This window comes from Rana temporaria, chromosome 2, assembly GCF_905171775.1.
Source record: "Rana temporaria chromosome 2, aRanTem1.1, whole genome shotgun sequence".
Lineage (NCBI taxonomy): Eukaryota > Metazoa > Chordata > Amphibia > Anura > Ranidae > Rana > Rana temporaria.
The window spans coordinates 339,127,756-339,154,525 of NC_053490.1; the positions used below are offsets into that span (position 1 = coordinate 339,127,756).

Sequence of the window (26,770 nt, forward strand, 5' to 3'; positions counted from 1 at the left end):
ACCAAGAACAAGGGGGTACACAAGTGTTCATCAAGAAGAGGAGAATAACGTCTGTCACTAATGTCTTAAATTTGTCTGATCACACATTGTTACGCATTAAAGTTACTTTCGTAGGGCCTAACTTCACACTAACACAAAGTTTTGGTTTGTTCTCAACAATAATAGATGTTAACAATCTTGCACGTTGTTCAACAACAAAAAAGCCCTATTTGAACACTGACTTATCTATTTCTGGCATAATAGCCTTTGACCATAGGAGTTCCACTTCCAAGAAACTGGACTGATTTATTCAGGATATGAGTTCATTACATTCTCATTTTTTTTTCACACAATAAAACACTGATTTTTTTTTTAGCACATCCAGGTAGGTGGAGACAAGCTGGATCATTATTAGAAACTTGTCGAACAGGACCTTATCACCTTAGCATGAGAAACAGATACATCTTCTACATATTCCCATTCCAACTTGACTTGACTTCTCTAGTCTTTGAAAATAATCCAAACATCACAACCTAAGAAGTGAATAAAGGAGGAGCAGTCATAGTTCTTAACATCATTGACTATTATGAAGAGGCATTTCAACTTCAAACTTATTTTTTCTACCCTTCCTTCTCTTCTAACCTTTCTGATTCTCTTTTCTTTTAAAATTGAATACAAGGAGCACAATCACATGGATATACATATAATAAGATTGCTTGCACTCCTTTTTTTCAGGTTGACTATTTCTCATATGCCCGCAGGTATCCTCTCTCCAATCCCTGATTCGTTCCATTGAACAGGATGACAGAAAATGTTTTAATTCGCAACATTCTCTCATATCTTGCATAGGGCACTAAATGGTGAAGCCCTTGGACAAAAATGTGAATCAAGGAATGTGCATCCAAGGGATGCTTAAAGAAGACCGCAAAGGGAGACCAAACCCTTAAGAATACTCAAGGCAAGCCTTTGTTCAATATCATGTTGAAAAAAGACCAAAACCCGAGCAGCCGAGACGGAAGGAGGATGTAACCCCCAAAACCTCTTCACGAAATAAGCTTTCCAGATGCAATGATATAGCCTCCAGGCTGTATATTTACGAGCCTTCAAATTCATAGGAATCACCAAGCTAGACAACCCCCTGTCCCTCAGAACCTGGCTCTGAATAGCCATGCCATCAAAGCTAGAAACAGTAATGCAGGGTGGAAGAATGGACCCTGAAATGAAAGGGCCTCCCAAAAGAGGTAACAGGGAAGGAACATCCACGACCAGCCATACCATGTTGGCGTACCACAGACGACTAGCTCAGTCAGAAGGCACCAGGATAATCAAAATTCCACTGACCTCTATCGCATGCAGCAGAGGAAGAACCAGGCCTGGATTCTTTCCTAAATGTACATAACCGAGTACTGACATTTATAGGTAAAGTAGATCCAGGCTAAATCCGATTGCCTCTCGGGGTATCAGGAAGGATTTTTTTTCCCCCTTCTGTAGCAAATTGGATCATGCTCTGCTGGGGTTTTTTGCCTTGCTCTGGATCAACTGTGGGTATGGATTTGGGTGTATGGGATTGTACTTTGTTTTTTATTTTGTTTGCTTATTTTTTTGTGGTTGAACTGGATGGACTTGTGTCTTTTTTTAACCTGACTAACTATGTAACTATGTAACCAGCTTGAGGGGAGGAAAACAGAAATGAGATGGGTACTGATCCCACAGCGCCACCAGCGCATCTGCCAAATCTGCCAGAGAATCCCTTGTTCTCGGCATTAACCTTGGAACTTCCAAGTTGAGGTAGAACTGCAGAAGAGCCACGTCAGGTGTCCCCCAGCGAAGACAGAGCTGTTGTACACCTCTGGATGCAGGGACCACTCCCCTTGATCCAGCGCCCAAAGGCTGAGGTAATCTGCCCATCAGTTTTCAATTCTGGAAACGTGCATTGTGGAAAGAGCTGGAACAGTACATTCCACCCATGTCAGAAAGTGTGACTCCTCCAGCGCTGCTGCAGCACTTCTTGTACTGCTTTGGAGATCGACAAACTACCATAGTGAAGTTGTCTGATTGGATCTTGATCAGGAGTCCCCTAATGAGATCTCCTGAGACAACCCGATTGCTCTAAGCTTCGAGACGTAGATGGGCAGTCGAGCTTCCTCCTGAGTCCAGCAACCTTAATCTAAAATCAGGTTCAGGACTCCTCCACAGCCGACAGGCTGGCATCTGGCATGACCATTGTCCAGCGAAGGGGGAGAATAATCTGCCCAGACCGTAGGGAAGGACAAACCTACTTCTGCTTGGAAACTGTAAACAGATTTAACCATTCCATAACCATTCTCCACTCAAGCACCGGGACAGCATTCCATGCAAAGGCAGATCCTGCACTGCCCGGTACAGGCCTGTAGGCATGGTGGTGAGAGCCAAAGGTTGCAGGGAAAAAACTGTCCAATGGAAAGGAACAACATTCTATTTCATAACCAGAGACAACAAGATCGAGAACCCACTCATCAGGAATGAGGGAGGTCCACAGGCCCAAGAACCGACAAAGGCAACCCCTCGCCCAGGGAACAGGTGAAAGCAAACCCTCATGCTGAGGAGGACTTCTTTGGAGGCATGGAAGGATGTGGGACCAGAAACGCTTGCCAACAATCTTGGGAGTTTTGAAGAGTTTTTAGCCCACGTCTGAGGAACCAGGGGAACAACAAATCTGCGAATGAGTGGTGAAGGCAGACCAAGACCTCCAAAGTAGTTCCTACCCCATCTTACTTCATGTAAGAAGGAGCACTTTCCACCTGGAAGATACTTAAAAAAGTTGTCCAACATTGCCCTATAAGGACAGGTCAGCCAGGGCCTTATCTGAAGCCTGGTTTGCAGACCAACAAAGGAGCCAAAAGACTTGCAGAATCACCACCACTCTAATGCCCTGTACACACGATCAGATTTTCCGTCGGAAAAACCTTGGATGGTTTTTCCGACGGAATTCCACTCAAGCTTGGCTTGCATAGACACAGTCACACAAAACTTTTGTCTGTCAAGGATGTGGTGACGTACAACACTACGACGAGCCGAGAAAATGAAGTTCAATGCTTCCGAGCATGCGTCGAATTGTTTCCGAGCATGCGAATTTTGCGAGTTGGAATTGGTACAGACGTATTTTCTGTCAGAAAATTTGAGAACCAGCTCTCAATCTTTTGTTGGCGGAAAATCTGACAGCAAAAGTCCAATGGAGCATACACATGGTCGGAACTTCTGTTCAAAAGATCACATCGGACTTTTGCTGTCGGAATTTCCGATTGTGTGTACGGGGCAATAGGCTACTTTCACAGTGCCAGTGTTGGCGGTAAAGCGCCGCTATTTTTAGTGGCCTTTTAGCGTAGTTTTTGCGATACTTTTCGGCCACCTACCAGCGCACCGCTCCAGTGTGAAAGGAGAGGCTCTTTTTAGGGCACTTTGCAGGCGCTATTTTTAGCGCTCTAGCACCTGCAAAGCGCCTCAGTGTGTAAGTGGCCTAAGGAAAAATGGATGTTTATAGATGGAAAGGAATTTTTTTTTTCTTTTTAGATATTCAAACCTTTATTACAAATTGTTATAATTTACAGATGCATACTGGAAAATGGAATAAAAAAAGGCATAAAGTGAAAAAAAATTAATATGACATCCACATTGTATTTCAAGCTGTCCATTTGTTCATTTAAACGGCATCAAAAACAACCAATCATTTTGTTCTTTTCTTGTACATTATTCTGTAATCACATTCTTTACATTTGATGGGATCTCTGTCTTTTATCAGAGCGGTGGGTGGAACTCAGATACTAGGCAAAACTTCTAGATAGTGGCGCAAGCAGAAGTGCATTATAATAATGCAGGGTCTATCATGAAGTCTTTTAGAGTCGTCGTCTCTTTATATTGGGTAGTGCTCAGAGCCAGCCTTATGGGGGAGTAGAAGCAGTCTCCAAACATGCAAAAAATAAGAATATACAGGTGTCTCAGAGTGTAGACTGTAAAACATTTAATAATAGAGCAAAGGAATAAAACTCACATGGAGGACATGAATGATAAGCATATGAAGTAATCCGATGGAAGGGAACTGCACTGGTCCGCGCTGAGAGCCATTTGACGCCACCCGTGGAGCTGTCCTGGCCAGCAAGATGCTGGTAAGATGGTGGGTCATTAAGAGCAAGGGCTGGAACTCAGGCTGGAACACAGCGTCGTCTGTGTTGACATCACCGGTGTGCTCGTGGTGCGTTTCGGAGAACGCACACTAGGGGAAATGCACTCGCGCGCGCTGCTTTATCAAGCTTCTCAGACACAGAGAAGTGGGTGGCTTTGAGGGCATGAGGGTGTGATTCAAAGATGTCTTGGGCTGCTTAACTTCTGCAGTCTACTAGGGGGTCTGATGTCCTGCAATTTGCTTGGGATGAATAGCAGAAATACATGGAAAAGGCCTGCTCCAGGAGACAGGAACAGCTTTATTATTGCTGCAATAGAGGTATATTAATGCCATATTAGTACATAAGGAGGCTGTACTTTAGAGGGAAAATGGGTAAGTTTGCCTTTAAAAGTCCCGATCACAATTATCCTCAAATTTCTATGTATGGAAGGATGTTGGCACTACATAGCTTACAGAATCTGGGGATATTGTCTTTAAGTTTATACACATTGATCATAAAAATTAATACTATTTGATCATAACCTGTCTAAAGCAAAGGGTCACCACATAATAGATTGTTTTAGAGGGTTACTTCAACTTACTACAGTGCTGAGTGTTGAGAACACTTGATTTGTCTATTAAGATGGGCTGAAATGCATATATGCAAAAAAAAGTACAGAAAACCAGGGGTCATACTTATAAAAGCAGTGCGTGTAATATTCACTAAACATTCTCTAGAGATGAACCTTTCTGTTTAATGTGTTTTATTATAGAGCAAATAAATTACCACCAATGAATGTTTCGCAAATATAATATTCGCTGCATTATAAATATAACGGGAAAAGCTGGGTGGAAAGATGTGGTGCAATGCATTGAAGCATGCGCTGGGCAAGACTACATTGTTGGTTAAATAGAATAAATGGATCTTAACCACTTGGGATCCGCCTGCCGTCAATTGACGGCTACAGTGCGGATCCCAATCTCCAAACTGCCGTCAATTGACGTCCGCCCCTCAGGGCGGTCCCCGCGCGCGCTCCAGAGCGCGCTGCGGGGAAAATCTGTGTTGGCCGTGTCCCTCGGACACAGCCAATTACAGATCGCCGCGAACGGCCAATCAGAGTGGCCGTTCGCGAGGCGATCTGTGCGGCCAATGAGAGAGGATCTCATATGTAAACATATGAGATCATCTCTCATTGCCGTTTTACACAGAGACAGCGGTGCTGTCTCTGGAGAGGAGACGGATCTGTGTCTCTTGTACATAGAGACACAGATCGGTCACCCCCCCAGTCACCCCCCTCCACCTACAGTTAGAACACTAAGCAGGGATACATTTAACCCCTTCCTCACCCCCTAGTGTTAACCCCTTCAATGCCAGTCACATTTATACTGTAATTAGTGCATATTTATAGCACTGATCGCAGTATAAATGTGAATGGCGCCATAACGTCGCAGTCCCATTAAAAATCGCAGATCGCCGCCATTTCTAGTAAAAAAAAATAATTAAAAAAAATAATTCTGTCCCCTATTTTGTAAGCGCTATAACTTTTGCGCAAACCAGTCGCTTATTGCGATTTTTTTTTTTTTTTACCAAAAATATGTAGAAGAATACGTATCGGCCTAAACTGAGAAAAAAAAATGTTTTTTTTTTTTTAAATTGGGATATTTATTATAGCAAGAAGTAAAAAATATTGTATTTTTTTCAAAATTGTCTCACTTTTTTGTTTATAGCGCAAAAAATAAAAACCGCACAGGCGATCAAATACCACCAAAAGAAAGCTCTACTTGTGGGGAAAAAAGGACGTCAATTTTGTTTGGGAACCACGTCGCACGACCGCGCAATTGTTAGTTAAAGCGATGCAGTGCCGAAAGCTGAAATTTCACCTGGGCAGGAGGGGGGTATATGTGCCCAGTAAGCAAGTGGTTAAAGAGAAAGATGCACTACTGAGTCTACAAATAATCACCTATTAGTCAAAAAAACACTACATAAAAGACAAATGAACTGTCATGGTGTACTGCAAACTCACTGTATGCCTGAGGTTTGACAGCCGATTTCAGGCAGAACAAGCAGAGGACACACACATAATGTAAAATATTCAAAACAGGTGGATGGTCAGGGCAGGCAGCAGACAACTGAGATCAGGATGACAGAAATGGACTCTGTGATGCTACCACAGTTTATTATGGTTGTAGTAAATATGAAACCAAAACATTTTATCCAAAAGGATACAAAACAGATATACATATTCTACCCTCTGATTTTAGAACATACAAAAAATTAGGTTTGTACAATTTAGCCAACAGCTAGCGAATAATATTTTGTTTTTAATCAATCCAAAATTAGCACGATTGAGAAACTGTAGTCACTTGCATAGGAACAGGTAAGCAATATTATACAACTTGTGTATTATTTAAGGTGGAAAAATATTTCCAATAAAGGGATTTTTAATACAGCTTACCTGTAAAATCCTTTTCTTGGAGTACATCACGGGACACAGAGCGGCATATTCATTACTATGTGGGTTATATGGAGTACCTTCAGGTGATGGACACTGGCAATCTCAAACAGGAAGTGCCCCTCCCTATATAACCCCCTCCCATAGGAGGAGTACCTCAGTTTTGTAGCAAGCAGTATGCCTCCCAAAATGGTCCCCATAAGAGGGGTGGGAGCTCTGTGTCCCGTGATGTACTCCAAGAAAAGGATTTTACAGGTAAGCTGTATTAAAAATCCCTTTTTCTTTCTCGTACATCACGGGACACAGAGCGGCATATTCATTACTATGTGGGATGTCCCAAAGCAATGCTTACAATGAGGGGAGGGAGAACATCTTCCCAAGACAAAAGGATTTAATTTAGAGATATACTCAAATCATAATAAATCCAACTTAGTTGAGAAAAATAATTTTTAAATTTAACTCAAAAGGGAGCCCCCGGAATCCGAGGGTCTCAAACTGCAGCCTGCAGCACTGCCTGCCCAAAGGCTGTATCAGTATTCCTTCTTACGTCCAACTGGTAGAATTTTGTAAACGTGTGGACAGAAGACCAGGTTGCCGCCTTGCAAACTTGAGCCATAGAGATCTGGTGGTGTGCTGCCCAGGAGGCGCCCATGGCCCTAGTAGAATGAGCCTTTAATGATAACGGAGGAGGCAACCCTTTCAAGCCGTAGGCCTGAGTGATTAACTGTTTAATCCATCTCGAGATGGTGGATTTTGCAGCTGCCTGCCCCTTCTTGGGCCCATCCGGTAAAATGAACAACACATCTGTTTTCCGGATTTTCTCTGTAGCTTTAAGATAGGCCTTCATGGCCCTGACAATATCCAAGGTATGCAGCAACCCTTCCTTTCTGGAAGTAGGTTTAGGGAAGAAGGATGGTAATACCAAATCCTGGTTTAGATGAAAACTGGATATAACCTTCGGTAGGAAGGAAGGATGAGGGCGGAGAACGACCTTGTCCTTATGTAAAATAAGATATGGTTCCTTACAGGATAAGGCTGCCAGTTCCGATACTCTTCTGGCGGAAACTATGGCGACCAAAAATACTAACTTCCTTGTCAGTAAAACCAAAGGAATTTCAGCCAACGGCTCAAAAGGTTGTTTCTGTAAACTTGACAGAACAAGATTTAAATCCCACGGACAAAGCGGGGATTTAACTGGAGGATTAATACGCAAGACCCCTTGAAGGAAGGTCTTAACTAGCGAGTGGGTGGCCAGCGGCCGCTGAAACCACACTGACAAAGCTGAAATCTGTCCTTTGATTGTGCCTAATGCCAGTCCTTTATCCACTCCTAGCTGGAGAGAACTTAATACTCTATCGATGGTAAACTTGCGAGAAAGCCATCGCTTGGACTCACACCAGCCTACATAGGCCTTCCAGACCCTGTAATAAATCACCCTAGAGACCGGTTTCCTGGCTCTGATTAGGGTAGAGATTACTTTCTGAGACAGACCTCTACCCCTGAGAATCAGGGATTCAGCTTCCAGGCCGTCAAATTTAGATGCCGTAAAGGCAGGGTGGAGGATCGGACCTTGCGATAGCAGGTCTGGCCGTAGAGGAAGAGTCCAAGGGTCTCCCACTACCATCTTCAGGATTAGTGAATACCATGCCCTTCTGGGCCATGCTGGAGCTACCAGGATGACTGGTATGTGCTCCACCCTGATCCTGCGCAGCAGGCGGGGTAGTAACTGGAGCGGGGGAAATGCATAAAGAAGTTTTAACTGATGCCAAGGGCAAACTAACGCATCGGTTCCGCAGGCTCTGGGATCCCTTGTGCGGGACATGAACCTGTCTAGCTTCTTGTTTAGTCTCGATGCCATGATATCCACGTCCGGCACTCCCCACTTCTGGCAGAGTGTCTGAAAGACCTGTGGATGCAGAGACCACTCCCCCGGCAATAGAGTCTGGCGACTTAAGAAGTCCGCCTGTAGGTTGTCCACTCCGGGAATGAATATAGTCGATATGCAGGGCACATGGGCTTCTGCCCACAAGAAAATCAAGCTCACTTCTTTCTGAGCGGCTTGACTCTTGGTTCCCCCTTGGTGATTTATGTATGCCAACGCCGTGGCATTGTCCGATTGTATTCTCACCGGGAACCCCTGCAGTTTGGACGTCCAAGCCCTGAGGGCTAGTCGGGCAGCTCTGAGCTCCAAGATATTAATGGGCAACTGCTTCTCTGCCGCTGCCCAAGTGCCCTGGCGAGTGCAACCATCCAAAATTGCTCCCCAGCCGATCAGGCTGGCGTCTGTGGTTACTATCTTCCAGGTCACAGGACTGAACGTCTTTCCCTTCAGGAGATTCTGAGGGTTTAACCACCAAGATAGACTTTGCCGGACTCTTGGTGAGAGTGGCAAAGGAATCTCCAAGGCCTGAGGCCTCTTGCTCCATGCTGACAGGATGGCTGCCTGCAGGATGCGAGTGTGGCTCTGAGCATACGGTACTGCCTCGAATGTGGCCACCATCTTGCCTAGTAGCCGCATACATAGGCGAACAGTTGGCTTTCTCTTGCTCAGAACTATTTGTATTAGCTCTTTGATGGCCTTGACCTTTAATAGAGGTAGGAACACCTTCTGTTGTTCTGTATCCAATCTCATGCCGAGATATTCCAGCTGCCTTGTGGGCCGAAATGCTGATTTGTCTCGATTTAGGACCCAGCCGAACCTCTCGAGGTACTGAACCGTGAGGGCGACTGCTCGTTCCAGGCCAGGAGACGAGTGGTCTATGACCAAGAGGTCGCCCAGGTAAGCCAGGACCGTGACCCCTTGGGTCCTTAGATTGGCTAGGATTGGGGCTAGGACCTTCGTGAATACCCGGGGGGCCGTAGCCAACCCGAAGGGGAGCGCCACAAATTGGAAATGACGCTGAGCCACCGAGAAGCGTAGAAATACCTGATGTGGCTGAAAAATTGGCACATGAAGGTAAGCATCCTTTATGTCTATGGACGCCATGAAGTCGTCCTTCTGGAGCACGGCGACAGCTGACCGAATAGTTTCCATCCGGAATGAGCGGACCTTTAGGTACGCATTTACTCCCTTTAAGTCCAAAATTGGCCTGACATCGCCGTTGGGCTTTGGGATGATAAACAGGTTGGAGTAGAACCCCAAGCCCTGTTCCTGGACTGGTACTTCTACTATCACCTTCTGGCACAGCAGATGATTCAATGCCGCCATCAACGCGGCTCCCTTCACCGGGTCGCCTGGTACTCTTGACTCCTGGTAATGAGGAGGAGGGAATTCTGAAAATTCTAGTTTGTAGCCCGTGGCCACGGAAGACCGTACCCAGCAGTCGGGAATGCTGGCCTCCCAAACTTCTGCAAAGAGACGTAGCCTTCCCCCCACCATCGTGGGTGGGGGCGCCCCTTCATAAGGCCGACTTGGGGGCTGGCTTCGCAGGCTTGCGGTACCACTGCTTCTTGCCCCCAGTGGCTTGGCCTTGTGGCTTATTGTTAAAGCCTGATCTTGCAGGAGGCCGTCGATACTGTCTGGTATTAGAGGGCCCCTGTCCCGGGGAGGGCTGGCGCTTAAACGCGGGCCCTCGGGCTTTCTTCTTGACTGGCAAGAGAGTGCTTTTGCCGCTTGATATAGTCTGAATATATCTATCCAGATCTTCTCCGAAGAGTCGTCCTCCATGGAAGGGAAACCCTACCAGGAGCTTTTTGCATGGGGGCTCAGCCTCCCAACTCTTCAACCATAAGAGCCTTCTCATATGGATTAGAAATAAGGATAAACGTGATGCCTGCTGGATGGAGTCCTTGATAGCATCCACCGTAAAGCGTATAGCCCTCGGTATATCCGAAAATTCCTCTGCCTGCTGGGCAGGGATAAGTTTAAGCATTTGCTTAGTCTTATCTGATAATGCTTGGGTAATTCCAATAGCAGCCACAGCGGGCTAAACTATCGCCCCTGCTGAAGTAAAGGAGGCTTTCAGTAATGTTTCCAAGCGTTTATCAACCGGATCCTTAAACACCTGTACGTTTTCCACCGGACAAGTTAAAGATTTGTTCACATAGGAGATGGCTGCGTCCACCGCCGGGGGCGCCCATCTTTTGGAGAATTTCTCCTCCATAGGATATAAAACAGAGAATTTTTTAGGTGGTAAAAAGACTATCTGGCTTAATCCAATCCTGAAACATGACCTCCTCGAGTAGAGGATGGATCGGGAAAACTGCGTTGCTTTGAGGCGTTCTTAAAGAGCCTAAAGCTGAAACCGCCGATACTTGAGGTTCTGGTATGGGTAACTTAAATGCCTCATGGACCATGTCCGTTAAGGCCTGAACCCACAAACTTTCCCCTTGGGAGGCTGAACCAGACCCCTCAGTATCCAGATCCTCGATCTCTGAACCACCCTGGTCCAAAGCGTCAAGTCTATCAAATTCCCCTAGGGAAAGGATTTCTGTGTCTGAGGGTTCTTGCTCGGGTGACGGAGACCTAGTCCGCTTTCTACCCGATATAGCCTTAGCTATCCTTTTTGCCATTCTTTTCTCTAGTTCACCTAAAGAAACAGCAAGAACTCTCTCAGTGACAAAGCCGGGGTTGGACTGACCTGGATCAGCCCCAGCACCAGATCCCCCAGGTCCCATCAAGGCGTGCCCTGATATGTCCTGTGGGGAGAGCAGCGGCATAGCCGTGTCTGAGCCCTCGGATTTTGCGGGGGAATCCCCACCCTTTGTACCCTCTGACCCAGAAGGCATGGTACAATACCGAGGTACACCTGCTATCACCCAGCCACAGACGTAGCTAAGGGGATCTGTCGGTTTGGGAGCGATAGAGACTAACGCCCAAACTGAGAAGGGAGATCAGCAGTTCTTTCCCTTCTTCTTTTTCTTTTCTTTTTTCTTTTGAAGAGGAAAAGAAACCACTCTGTCTCCCACTAAGTATTGCCAATAGCCATCTGCTGAAAAAAGGAAAAGAAAACCTATCTGTAGGTTTGACAGTCCTTAGAAAACAACTGCAATTCTTCCTTTCGCCACCGGGTGTCCTCGGCGTGCTCCGCTCTGTGTCCTCCTCTCCTCTAGCTCAGGATGACACTGAGCTCTTGGCAGCTAATGGAAGGACCTCCCCTTCCTTTATTTGTGATTCGCCGCCCACCGGGACGCGCCCCCACCACGGAAACGGCGCAAAAATTGTTTATATCTCGGGCACGCGCGCGCACGCCCGTCGGCGGGGGCCATCACACATGGAGGAGGACGGAGCAGCGCAGGAACCCAGGCAGGTAAGCCCTTTAGGTAGGTCACAGACCTCCTTTTAGCATGGGAAAAAGACTCCCCTCTTACAGAGATCCCACACCTAGCGCCAGCAGCCCAGCTAAACAACACTTACCAGGGAGGTCACATATTACTGGGGAAAAAAGATTGAATCATCCTGTCTCTGTCATAGACATAGTGATTCCTTGCCAATGCAGAGCATACCCAGGCCTGTCCCCCTGTAGGGAACCTGCTAAGAACCAAGTTCCGCAAGCTCCCCCAATACTTACCTGCTCCATGCCGCAGGACTTTTGCACAGCAAGAGGTCCAATCTTCCCCCATCTCCGTGGGTGGCGTCTAGACCTTCAGGCCCTGGGTTCCTATGAAGGAGCCACTGTCCTGGGCCCATATAGCACCCTGGCAACAGAAACATTAGGCCCCCAAAGGTTTCTAAGTTCTGGGCCCAGGGTCCAGCTCTCTGAACAGAAAGCATTATGGGCTACACCCCAATGGTTTGGGGTCCGGTTGCTGACCACCTTAGCACTGAGGCCTTTGGACAGAACCGGTTAGCCCACCTTAATCCCAAGGATGTGGAGGTAAGCTAAACCATGACCAACACCCAAGACACTGGCGAAAAAACTGAGGTACTCCTCCTATGGGAGGGGGTTATATAGGGAGGGGCACTTCCTGTTTGAGATTGCCAGTGTCCATCACCTGAAGGTACTCCATATAACCCACATAGTAATGAATATGCCGCTCTGTGTCCCGTGATGTACGAGAAAGAAATGCATTTTCTGGTGACTACTACAATCACAATAACTAGCAAACATCAGATTCGAAAGATATTGGGATAAAAGAGAGCTCCAACCAAAAGGGGAAGCTCCGCTTGTTTGCTTCCTCCCCTCCTCTGCTGCCATATTTGGCACCTTTCAGGGGGGAGCGGGTTAGAGGTCGACCGATATGGGTTTTTTTATGACCGATGCCGATATTTAGAAATCAGAGAGGCCGATGGCCGATATATAATGCAGATTTTTGCAGCCATTTTTTTTATTTTTGGGTGGTGATGCGTTGTGGAGAGGGATGGGTGGTGCTAGGCGTGGGTGGTGCTGCGTTGTGGAGAGGGATGGGTGGTGCTGCGTTGTGGAGAGGGATGGGTGGTGCTAGGTGTGGGTGGTGCTGCGTTGTGGAGAGGGATGGGTGGTGCTGCGTTGGAGAGGGATGGGTGGTGCTGCGTTGTGGAGAGGGCTGGGTGGTGCTGCGTTGTGGAGAGGGATGGGTGGTGCTGTGTTGTGGAGAGGGATGGGTGGTGCTGCGTTGTGGAGAGGGATGGGTGATGCTGCGTTGTGGAGAGGGATGGGTGACGCTGCGTTGTGGAGAGGGATGGGTGACGCTGCGTTGTGGAGAGGGATGGGTGACGCTGCGTTGTGGAGAGGGATGGGTGACGCTGCGTTGTGGAGAGGGATGGGTGATGCTGCGTTGTGGAGAGGGATGGGTGGTGCTAGGTGTGGGTGGTGCTGCGTTGTGGAGAGGGATGGGTGGTACTGTGTTGTGGAGAGGGACGCATGGTGCTGCGTTGTGGAGAGGGATAGGTGGTGCAAGGCGTGGATGGTGCTGCATTGTGGAGAGGGATGGGTGGTGCTGCGTTGTGGAGAGGGATGGGTGGTACTGTGTTGTGGAGAGGGACGCATGGTGCAGCGTTATGGAGAGGGATAGGTGGTGCAAGGCATGGATGGTGCTGCATTGTGGAGAGGGATGGGTGGTGCTGCGTTGTGGAGAGGGATGGGTGGTGCTGTGTTGTGAGAGGGATGGGTGGTGCTGCGTTGTGGAGAGGGATGGGTGGTGCTGCGTTGTGGAGAGGGAGGGGTGTCATCCTCATCCATTTTCTCAATGCCAGCCTCAGCCAGGTTTCACTTTAAAAAGACATTAAATAAAGTCTGCAGGGGGGCACAGTACAGTAGCACACAATTTTGGCAACTTACCCTTCATACATGCTGGTATCTATCTGCATGCACCTGAAAGGCTAGGTGCATGCTGATGAGATGACTAGCAAATCATTGAACAAGTGTAATACAAGCAGCCAGCAGGCCCCGCCTCAGCAGGAAAGGAAGACAGAGCTAGTGCTGGCCACGATCTCCTGCTGGGGGGAGTTACCAAGTCAGGCGGCAGATGCTTTTAATTGGCCAATGATTGTTGCTCTCTCTAATACAGCACACCGAGGGAGGGGGCGGGGCAATAGGATGCAATGTCAGTGAAATCTCTCCTTCCCTTCTATAGTGGCCGTGCGGGTGGAGGATTCAGGAATACATACTGCGGGAGCACTGGTCAGTACTTCAGGGCAGGCGCCCATGCAGGCCTTTATTGTTATAGCCGCGAATCGGGCGATATTTTCACAATAATCGGCCGATGCCCATTTCATAAAGACGGCCAAATATCGGCCAATATATCGGTCGACCTCTAGAACAGGTACCTGTTTGTGAGAGGTACCCATCCCTACCACCGGGAGACTTCGCCATGGAGAGATCCCCCAGAAGTTCGGCCCCCCTCCTCCTTCTACCTCCGCCGGGCCATTCAGAAAGCGCAGAGCGAATGCTCAGTAGGGAGCCGTCTTTACTGCCGGTTTCCTTACAAATAATGGTCCCGCAGCACCTGAGAGCCAACTAAAAAATTGGCCTACAGTGCGGACATCGCTGGATCCCTGGACAGGCAAGTGTCCTAATATTAAAAGTCAGCAGCTACTATTTGTAGCTGCTGATTTAAAATTTTTGGAGGGGGGGGGTGGGGGCTGGAGCTCCGCTTTAATTTACGAAAACTGGAGAGTGCAAATTGTGGTGCAGCTCGGCATAGAAACCAATCAGCTTCCAGGTTTTTTCTTTATTTTTTTTTGGTTAAAGCTTAATTGAACAAGCTGAAGTTATAAGCCGATTGGCTACCATGCACAGCTGCAGCAGATTTTGCACCCTCCAGTTTTAGTATATTAACTAGGGCTGTTACTGATTAAAATGTTTGTGTTCGATTAATCGTTTGTTTTTTTTAAATCGATTAATCGACTAATTTCGATTAATTAACGCACATACAGATACAACTACTTTTAGCTGATCTCCTTGCATTGCAACTCTGCATTAGTCAGTGGTAAATGTGGTGTACACTATATACAATCACTCGACACTAGTTGGTTTCCACAATCCATGACTTCCCCCCCCATACCGTAATATCCACATCTGCCCCCATACCGTAATATCCACATCTTCCCCCCCCATACTGTAATATCCACATCTCCCCCCCATACTGCAAGAATATACACATCTGCCCCCCATACTGTAATATACACATCTCCCGCCATGCTGTAATATACACATCTGCCCCCATGCTGCAAGAATATACACATCTGCCCCCATACTGCAAGAATATACACATCTGCCCCCATGCTGTAATATACACATCTGCCCCCATGCTGTAATATACACATCTGCCTCCCATACTGCAAGAATATACACATCTGCCCACATGTGTACATTACAGCATGGGGGCAGATGTGTATATTCTTGCAGTATGGGGGCAGAGGTGTATATTCTTGCAGTATGGGGGCAGATGTGTATATTAAAGCATGGGGGAAGATGTGTATATTACAGCATCTGCCCCCATGCTGTAATATACACATCTGCCCCCATGCTTTAATATCCACATCTGTCCCCATGTTTTAATATCCACATCTGCCCCCATGCTGTAATATACACATCTTCCCCCATGCTGTAATATACACATCTGCCCCCATACTGCAAGAATACACACACCGGCTTATAAGTATAAATGAAGCATCTGCCCCCATACTCCAGGAATATATACATCTGCCCCCATAATGTTACCACACACGGATGGTTGTCCACTCTTACCTGACTATACATCAGGCAGGCAGACCCTCCGCAGAGTAGCTGATGGACACGTGCGGTGCGCAAGGGAAGATGATACAAGCAGGCAGGCGAGTGATGATGACGTCAGCGCGCCGCTACTCAGCTGCCGCTGGGTGGACCAAGATGGCCACGGCTCCGGAACTAGGCCGAAGCCGCGGCCTTTCCTATGGGCGAGACCGCGGAGCTCACTCCGCAGATCTTCCTCGATCAAATTTTTTTTAATCGATCAAAGAAATTAACGATTAATCGACCAATTAATCGGTAATTTCCGCAGCGCTAATATTAACCCCAGTGTATTACTTTCCTAGTATTCACAGTAATTATATGTTTAATAGCCATGGCTTTACCTTTGCAGCCAATTGCTGTGCTCCACGTTCCATCTGCTTGACATTCTGTAAAATTCTGTGTTGTGTTCATCACATATCTAAAGAGAAACAGTATACATTCTGTATAAATATATATAAAGCTCTTTGTACATAAACATTCAAAGCATGCAATTGGTGTCTTATTTTATACCTCTCCAATTTGAGGTGCATTTGTTTCTATAAAAAGTACCAGTAATTTTTATAACAAAACAAAGAAACAGCTTTTTACCTGATGAAGAACCCCCACAACTTTGTGACCTAGGCCCCTTTCACATCTAGCAAATTGGGATCATGGAGGGAATTGCTACGATTCTGCCAGTGATTCCAGATCGCACTGCAATGCTGGCAAAACACAGCACGCCTGTTCAGGTGGAATTAATTTTCAATGACACCTAAATACAGTGTGGTTTTGTTGTGATAAATCGTAATTGTTGAAAAACTGCATTGTGCAAAACTTGTCGACCAAAAAGGAGCAGGAGCTTTTTTTGGGCAACAATCTTCATGCTATGCAGTTTTCTACAACTGCAGAGCGATTTACTATGTGGTAAAACCGCAATGTGTTTAGGTGCCATTGCCAGCATTGCAGTGCGATTTGAAATCAAGGGCAGAATTGTGGCAATTCCGCCTGCAAACCCAAATCACTAGTTGTGAATGGGGCCTAAAAGCTGTGTTTCTATTGTTCATAGTGGAAGCATTCCTTGTAGATATTCTATGAGTTAGTTTCTTAATAGCAAATAAGTCATGCTAAAAGGAAAACTAAATTGAGTGCGGAGTAGACAAAAGAGGTCCATCAACTAAGAACACAAGCAGAGAACTGAACTTTTTTGCCATTTCCAATTACCTGACAGTAGCTGCATATTAACTAGTCATAATGATTAAAAAGTCTGTGTCCTGTACAAGAAATAAAAGTCCATGAGTGGTAGTCACTCATGACAGTAAAAACTTTAGGCAGTCTGTAATTACCGTAACATTTCTATACCAAATGGTTGTTTAAATAAGAGGCAAAAATAAGGTAGAGAATGGGGCAGACTGCTTAGAATATATTAACAGCTTGCCGACCAGCTGCTGTCATTGTACGGCAGCAGGTCGGCACGATCCCGCGAACCACCGTAGCTGTACGTCGGTCACCTTTAAGCTGGAAAGCAGGAGTGCGCACGCGCCCGATGCACTGATGCGCGTGGACAGTGCTCGCCATGACCGCCAGCCACACGCAATCACGGACAGGAGAGGCAGAACAGGGACGTGCGTGTTCAAAAAGGTAGGGGGAATCCAAATAGTTTCAAACATACAAAACGCACCTCATCCCAAAAAGTAATAAATGAAAACATAGAAGATGGTGGGATTATAGCAGTGCTGAGTTAAATAATTTCTAAGCATAACAAGTAAATTTTAATAATTTATTAAAATATCATGAGAAAATATAGATCACATGACACACAATTTTTAAAACATATATATTGTTCCAAACATAATATTTCAGGGTCGCTGGAAGTCCCAATGAAGATAGATTGCTGGTCAAATAGGATGGTGTCATCCAATATATTTTGCCTAATAATGGCTTCCTCAGGGGTTAAACTAAAACCAGTAATGGGTAGGCAGCTCTAACAAAAATAGAAAACATAGCATGCGAGTCAAAAGTACATACAATATTATATATTTAAAACAAGTTATTATTAGGCAAAATATATTGGGTGATACCATCCTATTTGACCAGCAATCTATCTTCATAATACCACCATCTTCTCTGTTTTCAGGGACGTGTGTGTGTGTGTGTGTGTGTGTGTGTGTATGTATGTAAACACACAAATCCCTGTTCTGTGAAGAGAGGAGAGGCAGCTAGGAACCACGATCTGTCATTTCCTCTAGTCACTCCCATCCCCCTACAGTTAGAACACACACTAGGGAACACAGTTAACCCCTTGATCGCCTCCTAGTGTTAACCCCTTCCCTGCAAGTGACATTTACACAGTAATCAGTGCATTTGTAAATGGTCCCAAAAATGTGTCAATAGTGTCCGATCTGTCCGTCATAATGTTGCAGTCCCGATAAAAATCGCTGATCGCCGACATTACTAGTAAAAAATAAATAATAACAATAATGAAAATTCCACAAATGTATGCCCTATTTTGTAGATGCTATAACTTTCGCAAACCAATCAATATACGCTTATTGCAATTTTCATTACCAAAAAATATGTAGAAGAATACATATCGGCCTAAACTGAGAAAAAAAATTGAGTTTTTTTTTTTTTATTTACATTAAATTTTTATAGCGCACAAAAAAAAACCGCAGAGATGATCAAATACCACCAAAAGAAAGCTCTATTTGTGGGAAAAAAAGGAAGTCAGTTTTGTTAGGGTACAGCGTCGCACGACCGTGCCAACTGTTAGTAAAAGCGACGCAGTGCTGTATCGCAAATAATGGCCTGGTTATTGAGCAGCCAATCTTCCGGGCTGAAGTGGTTAAAAAGTAGATGATCTTACTAGGCCATTGTAGTCCTAACTGGTTGCAGGGAAGAGATCAGTGACAGCGTTACGTTAGGAAGTATATAGAAAAGTATAGTAGTTTCAAAATAAAGAAAATAATGAAATGTCAAGGAACAGTCGGGGTCTGAAAATGTCCCTGGTGGGTAGGGTAAATCTTACAAAAATGATTTTTATGCCACAGCTCCTGTATATCCTACATAATACCCCGATGGTAATCCCACTGAAATACTTTAGGATAATAAATTCCCTATTCAGGGCCTTTCTTTGGCTTAACAAGTCCCCTAGAATCAAATTAGAACAGTTACAAAAGCCCAAGGAGCTGGGAGGGCTTGCCCTCCCTAATCCGTGGCTTTACTATCTAGCAGCCCAATTACAGCATATTGCCCAGTGGGTGTCGGGAGGTCGTGGAAGGGATCCTGTAAATGCTTTGTTAAGGCACACCGCAGGCGCAGATACAGTAATTATGGGCCTAGAAGCGTTACAATTTGCCAAATCTAATAAACGCTTTCCTACTTATGCTTTGTTTCAAAAAATTTGGAACAAGGCACGGCAGCTACAGGATGTTGAGGGTTTTACAAGGCACAGCCCCATATGGAAGAATCAGTATTATAAGGAATTGGCTCAGTTGACCTGTGAAGAGAGATGGAGAAGGATGGGGGTGACACATTTGGTCCACATTTTTTCGGGCGGTAGGCTACGTTCCTTCACGGAATTACAGGAGAGATTTGGACTCCCTCAGTCCATGCACTTCTATTATCTGCAGCTCAGGCATGCCGTTAGGGCCCAAGCGGGAGACAACCCCTGGATCCTCTCCTCCGCCCCGATCTTCCAATACATGTCGGGAGTGAAATGTTTTCGGGGCTTTATCTCAGACTTGTACTCCATGTTGCTGTCCTCGTTTCTGCCGGGGTTTCCTGCAAAAGTACTGTCTTCTTGGGAGAGGGACGTTGGGACCTTTGAGGAGGATCAATGGGAGGGAGCATTGCAGGCAGTACAGGGGTGTTCACTTAACGTTGCACAACGTCTATCACAACTGTATATTTTGATGAGGGTACATTACACGCCTGCAAGATTGTTTAGAATGGGCCTGGGGGAAGATGATATCTGTTCCAGATGTGCACGAGACCGTGGGGACCTCATTCATTTAATGTGGAGGTGTCCCAAGTTACACCTGTACTGGAGTGGGGTTCTTAGTACTCTGTCCGCGGTGTTTTCGGCCACGGTCCCCCGGGACCCGAAGGTCTGTGTCCTGGGTGTCCTGGACAATATACCGGTGGAGGACAATCCTAAGCAGGCCATTGGTAGGGCCCTCTTCCAGGCCCGTAAACTCATTCTTCATCATTGGAAGGCAGTTGAGCCTCCCAAGATGAATGAATGGATAACACAGATGGGCGTTACACTACGCCTGGAGAAGTATATCTATCAGCACAGGGGCCGGCGGGGGAAGTTTGATCTCCTGTGGGCTCCATGGCTGGATACCCCTGGGCTGGCACCTCTTGAATTGGTCCTGGAGAGACTATTGGTTTAGATGCTGAGGTGGGTGGCGGAAGCACGGTACCGGAGTGGTGGATGGGGCTCAGTTAGGGCCTGGTGGGTGATGTGTATAATAATGCCAACTGTATGGAATGCGGGAGGGAAATTCTCCGTTTTGTTTTGTAATGCTGTTCTCCCCTTCTTTTTTTTGGGGGGGGGGGGGGGTTTGTTATATGCAATGCTAACATTTTCTGGAATGACTGATCTACTTTAGTACAAATACCCTGTACCTGTGATTGTTGTCATATGTGTCAATAAACATTCTTTTTGGAAAAAAAAAAAAAAAAGGAACAGTCGGGGTAGAAAAAAAAAGAGAAAAGAAAAAAAGGCGGAGAAAGGGCAGAAATGGTAATTAGCTGCATGTGATAGTGGGAGACCAGGAAGATTCCATAAAGCAAAGAAAACTTTGTGACAAAGAAATAATAAAAATTAATCAGCCAGTTGCCAGCAGCAGTGTGAATGTGAGATGACTAACTACTTTTCAGAAATTTGAAAGGGAATGTATGCCCCTGCATAAGGCCCATCCCAACGCGTTTCTCGGTAACAAGAGTCATCTAGGGGAACCGAGACCTCACATTTGACGTTATTACGCAAGCGTTGAATGCTCGGACATGCTGGCTGTTTGTAACACACACTGTTTAGTTTAACATCATGCAGTTTGTAAGTTCATTTTCAATGTTTTATTAAATTCATCTGCTAAAGTATTACACCATCCTTTTGAATTTAAATCCCTTCCAGGGAGTCTATTCTGACTTAGGAGTCATGGGAGTCTTTGCATTCTGGATCGTGGTATATGTGGCTGCAGAGCAGCAATGAGGTTAATGATCTCCTTGTGGGATCAGAGTATCGGATAAGGTGCTCGGTTATTTGTGTTGAAAACCTTTTTGGGAGAATTTTTCTATGGTGGTGCACAATATTTCTAACCGTAAGAAAGAAGAGTGTGGATGACTAATGCCCCGTACACACCATCACTTTATGTGATGAAAAAAATGACGTTTTTAAAAACGTCACTTTAATTGACCGTGTGTGGGGGAAAACGTCGTTTTATGTCTTCTAAAAAACGACCAAAAAAAATTGAAGCATGCTTTAATTTTATGTGTCGTTTTTCAAAACGTCAACTTTTACTTCACAGAAATTGACCGTGTGTAGCAAAAAACGTCGTTTAAAACGACGTTTTTTCACCCGCGCATGCCCAGAAGCTACTTATGAAGCAAGCTTCAATGGAAAAAGTGGTGAGAACGTAACCTCGCTTTGCTAGAACATTGTGAGAAAAACAATGGTGTGTAGGCAACTTCGTCTTTGAAAATTGAAGTTTCAAAAACGTCATTTTTTACTTCACAGAAAATGTCGTTTTTTTTCATCACATAAAGTGATGGTGTGTATGCGGCATAAGGATGGAGCACTATTTTTGCACTTTAATACTTATTTGTGCACAGCACTTTTGCACAATATATGTGGACTTTATATGTTATGTTTACACATTTGTTGAATTATCTTTCACAGAAGCGTTGATTATACAATAATTCCATGCACTTTATTCTGTTTATTATGTAATGAATTGATTCATGTTATACCCATGATATGAGTACAGCACATTTAGGAATTTGTATTTGTTTAGTTGGTTGCACATCCCGCCCGGATAGGTGTTTTTGATGCAGCAGTCCTTTATTTGTATTGCAATTTATTTTGGCATTTAGTTATTTTTTCTTGATATGTCTTAGCTAAAAAACATCCAATACTGGATATATGTCCAGATAATCAAAGGGGATGGTAAAAAGCCATATAATACGGTCTGATCTTCCAGCTCTACTGCTGAGTTCCAGTGCTTGTACAGTGATGTTCACTCTCCCCCTTCCTGCCCCTAATCCATCCATAAAATGTCTTGTATTCTCTTCACACAATAAAAAATGTTCTCTAACTGAACAAGGGAATAAACTGGACTCCCATTACAGAATACCTTGTATTCTCCAAAAAGTATACTGATGTTTTATGGATGAGGTGAGATGGAGGGAGGATAGTAAACAACATTAGCCTTCATTGCACGCTAGCTGCAATTCAAAGCAGCAAAGATTCCGAGAAGCCCCCCGCCGCAGACCCCCACAAACACCAGGCAAGGGTTAGGGCAGGGGTCTCCAAACTGCGGACCGGGGGCCAGATGCGGCCCTTTGCTTGCATTTATCCGGCCCTTTGGGGCATTATTCATCCCACTGATATGAGACACTATTTTGCCCTCTGACTCCATAAATGGAGCATAATTCCTGCCAGTGACATCACCAATGTGACACTATTCCTCCCCCTAGTACCAAAGATTGGGCACGGTTTACTCCTATTGATGCCAGAGAAAAAAATCTATTCCTGCTGGCCACAGTCTGGCCCCCTTTAAGTCTGAAAGACTGTGAACTGGCCCTTTGTTTAGAAAGTTTGGAGACCCCTGGGTTAGGGGATGAGGCCCTTGTCCCCATTAACATGGGGACATCCTACCCATGTTGACGGCACATGGCCTGGTATGGTTCAGGAGGGGGGACTCCCGTCCCCCCTCTTTTCCTGCGGCCTGCCAGGGTGCGTGTTCGGATAAGGGTCTGGTATGGATTTTTTGGGGGAAACCCACGCCATTTTTTTTATTTTTGTGCGGGGTTCCCCTTAATATCCATACCAGACCTTAAGGGCCTGGTAATGGAATTTGGGGGGACCACCACGCATTTTTTTTTGGTTCTGGGTTATGCTTAACCACTTCCCGACCGCCGCATGTAGATATACGTCGGCAGAATGGCACGTACAGGCACATTGGCGTACCTGTACGTCCCTGCCTTTCCGCGGGTCGGGGGTCCGATCGGGACCCCCCCCGCTACATGCGGCGGTCGGATTCCCGCGGGGAGCGATCCGGGACGACGGCGCGGCTATTCGTTTATAGCCGCTCCGTCGCGATCGCTCCCTGGAGCTGAAGAACGGGGAGAGCCGTATGTAAACACGGCTTCCCCGTGCTTCACTGTGGCGGCTGCATCGATCGAGTGATCCCTTTTATAGGGAGACTCGATCGATGACGTCAGTCCTACAGCCACACCCCCCTACAGTTGTAAACACACACTAGGTGAACCCCAAGGCCCCGTACACACGACCGGATCTATCCGCTGGGATTGATCCGCGGATCAGTTCCAGCAGATAGATCCGGTCGTGTGTAGGCCCGAGCGGACATTTCCCAGCGGATAAAAATCCAGCCGACGGATTCCCAGCGGATAAAAATTTCTTAGCATGCTAAGAAATCTATCCGCTTGAATCCAGTCCAGCGGACTGATCCGGTCGTCTGTACAGACTCACCGGATCAGTCCGTCCGCTCCCATCCCTCGCATGCGTCGTAATGATTCGACGCATACGTGGAAGTATTTACCTTCAGGGTCGCGCACGTCACCGCGTCATCGTCGCGGCGACGGCGCGGCCACGTCACCGCGGATGTATTCCGCGGGGATTTCGATCTGATGGTGTGTACAGCCATCAGATCCAAATCCGCCAGAGGATTTATCCGCTGGAAACGGTCTTGGCGGCGGACCGTTTCCAGCGGATATCCTCTCGTGTGTACAAGGCCTAACCCCTACAGCGCCCCCTGTGGTTAACTCCCAAACTGCAACTGTCATTTTCACAATAAACAATGCAATTTAAATGCATTTTTTGCTGTGAAAATGACAATGGTCCCAAAATGTGTCAAAATTGTCCGAAGTGTCCGCCATAATGTCGCAGTCACGAAAAAAATCACTGATCGCCGCCATTAGTAGTGAAAAAAGAAATAAATAAAACTATCCCCTATTTTGTAAACGCTATAAATTTTGCGCAAACCAATCGATAAATGCTTATTGCGATTTTTTTTTACCAAAAATAGGTAGAAGAATACGTATCGGCCTAAACTGAGGACATTTTTTTTATATATGTTTTTGGGGGATATTTATTATTGCAAAAAGTAAAAAATATTGCATTTTTTTCAAAATTGTCGCTCTATTTTTGTTTATAGCGCAAAAAAAAAAAAACGCAGAGGTGATCAAATACCACCGAAAGAAAGCTCTATTTGTGGGGAAAAAAGGACGCCAATTTTGTTTGGGAGCCACGTCGCACGACCGCGTAATTGTCTGTTAAAGCGACGCAGTGCCGAATTGTAAAAACCCCTTGGGTCATTTAGCAGCATATTGGTCCGGTCCTTTAGTGGTTAATAGTCATACCAGACCCAAAAGGGCCTGGTAATGGACTGGGGGGGGGACCCATGTCGTTTTTTTTAATGACTTATCTGTATTGCCGGGACCCAGCAAATCATTATAGCTGCGAGTAGTTTTAAATTACTTTTTCCTTTAGAAAAATATGATTTTTTGTACTCACCGTAAAATCCTTTTCTCTGAAGTCCATGGACGGACACAGCTCCTTAAATCTTGACAAGTGGGTTATGTTCCCTGTTTACAGGAGAGGACTAGGCAGGAACATGCTAAATAGTTAAATACATGTTACATTAACAGAGTTGTACAGCCCCGCCCAGGGGGCGGTCCCTCCAGACATAACCCTCCTCACTGCAGCTTGCAACCTCAGTTCGTAACAAGCAGTATAAACCTAAAAAAGGAGGGGTGGGAGCTGTGTCCGTCCATGGACTTCAGAGAAAAGGATTTTACGGCGAGTACAAAAATCATATTTTCTCTTATCGTCCATGGATGGACACAGCTCCTTAAATCGAGTTCCACCCAAAATTGGAACTTCTGCTTATCCCACTCCTCACCCCCTTACATGCCACATTTGGCATGTAATTTTTTTGGGGGGGAGTGGGGGCTTCAGGAGGAGTGGGACTTCCTGTCCCACTTCCTCCTTCCGCCGAGAGGCTGGTTAGGCGATTAAGCTTAATTGCCTACAGCAGCCCCTCCCTGTAGGCGATCGCCTAGGACACGTCACAGGTCCTAGGCGATCTCCTGTCCAATCAGACGGCGCAGCACCGGGCCCCGCGCGCATGCGCAGTGCCGCTCGCGCATGCACAGTGGGTGCCTGGCCGTGAAACGGAAAGCTGTCACGGCCGGGTGCCCACAGTTGAAATGAAGACGCCGGCCGGGGAGGGGGGGAGGGGAGAGAGGAGCGGAGCCCAGACCAGCGCGCTGGAACGCTGGAGCAGGTAAGTGTATGTTTATTAAAAGCCATCAGCTACACTTTTTGTAGCTGCTGATCTTTAATAAACATAAAACTTGTCTGGAACACCCCTTTAAATCTTGACAAGTGGGACGTCCCCAAGCAGTGTCAAAAAACGAGGGGTGGGAAATATATCAGTAAAACCAATTTTAACTTCACCCCAAAACAAGCAGAGCTCCTCAACGGAGGAGGTGCGACTTTAAACAGCCGCCGGCAAAAACTAGCGGCTGAAAAAATCATAAGATGCACTCACAGCAACCATGTAAATTCTGGAAAAAGCGTGAACGAATGAGCAAATCGCCGCCTCGCACACCTGTGAGACCGACGCATGATGTCGGAAAAAAAACAAACAGGAAGCACCAATTGCCCTGGGCGAAAGTGCCGTGACCGGAAAGGGGGGCCCGCCCCTTAGGAGCATAGGCCTGTATGACGGCCTGCTTGATCCACCAAGAAATGGTGGTCGACGAGACCGCCAGGCCCTTTTGTGGACCAGACACCGACACAAAAGAGAGTCAGAAGCTCCTAAACGGAGCCGTAGTAGGCTGGTATACCCACAAAGCGCGTACCATGCCTAAAGTATGAAAGGCCGAAACCTCCTTCGGAAGAAGGGAAGGTCACGGGCACACCATCACCTAATCCTTATGGAGGATTAAGCATGGCGGTTTGCAAGACAAGACCGCCAACTCAGAAACCCCTCTAACAGAGGTAAAGGCTACTAAAGGGGCCACCTTCTGAGATAGTGTCAAGAGAAAATCTCTCTGATGTTTCCAAAAGGAAGGTTCCTGAAGAACCAAGAGCACCAGAGTCAAAACTCATGGGGGAAAAGATGGGCCAAGACGGGAAAGTATATGACAAACCCCATGCACACAAAAAAGGGGACCCACCAGGGAATGGGCCCGCAAAAAGGCCACTGAAAGAACACAGCCAAGGCTGAAATCTGCCCCCAAACGGTGCTTTAAGCAATTTTTAGATCCACTCCAAGCTTTAAAAACAGCAGGACCCTGGACACCGAGTACGTCCGTGGACGTCACTCCATCTCCTCGCACCAAGAGAGGTGCGACGGTAGATCCTCCGGAAGAAAACTACTGTGCCCTGTTGAAATGACCGAGTCAGACAGACTCCGGTCACCTAAAGTTTGGCTTCCAATAACCATGTTGAGCAAGTCAGTGACTGTACAACAAGAGGAAGTATGGGACCTTGAGACAGAGGAACCTCCTGCCCTGGCAACCACCAGGGTACCTCCGCTACCAGGCGCCCGATATCAGCGTACCAAGGACGCCAAGGTCAATCTGGAGCGATTAGAATCATCTGGATCTCCTCAGCCTCCACTCTGTGGAGCGGCCGAGGAAGCAACTACCATGGAGGAACGGCAAAAAATCACTGATACAGACCCCACAGGGCCACCAGCGTGACCGACGCGTCTGTACCAGATCACTAGACCTGGCCACTAACTTTTACACCCTTGGGGCGGAGACGAGCGGCCAGGAGATCCATGCCCTGTGAGGCTCACCTCCTGCAAGGGAGACGAAACACCCCAAGCACA

At 46.4% G+C, this 26,770-nt stretch overlaps 1 protein-coding gene across 5 annotated transcripts in view; it reads right to left on the reverse strand.

Moving 5' to 3' along the window:
- The window catches only part of LOC120928427 (CUB and sushi domain-containing protein 1-like), a 368,880-nt gene that overhangs the window by 78,032 nt on the left and 264,078 nt on the right, over positions 1-26,770 (reverse strand). For all 5 annotated transcript variants that reach the window (XM_040339531.1, XM_040339530.1, XM_040339527.1 and 2 more), the window contains one exon: positions 16,046-16,122. In XM_040339531.1, coding sequence (XP_040195465.1) covers positions 16,046-16,122 — 77 coding nt within the window. The remainder of the gene's footprint in view (positions 1-16,045; positions 16,123-26,770) is intronic.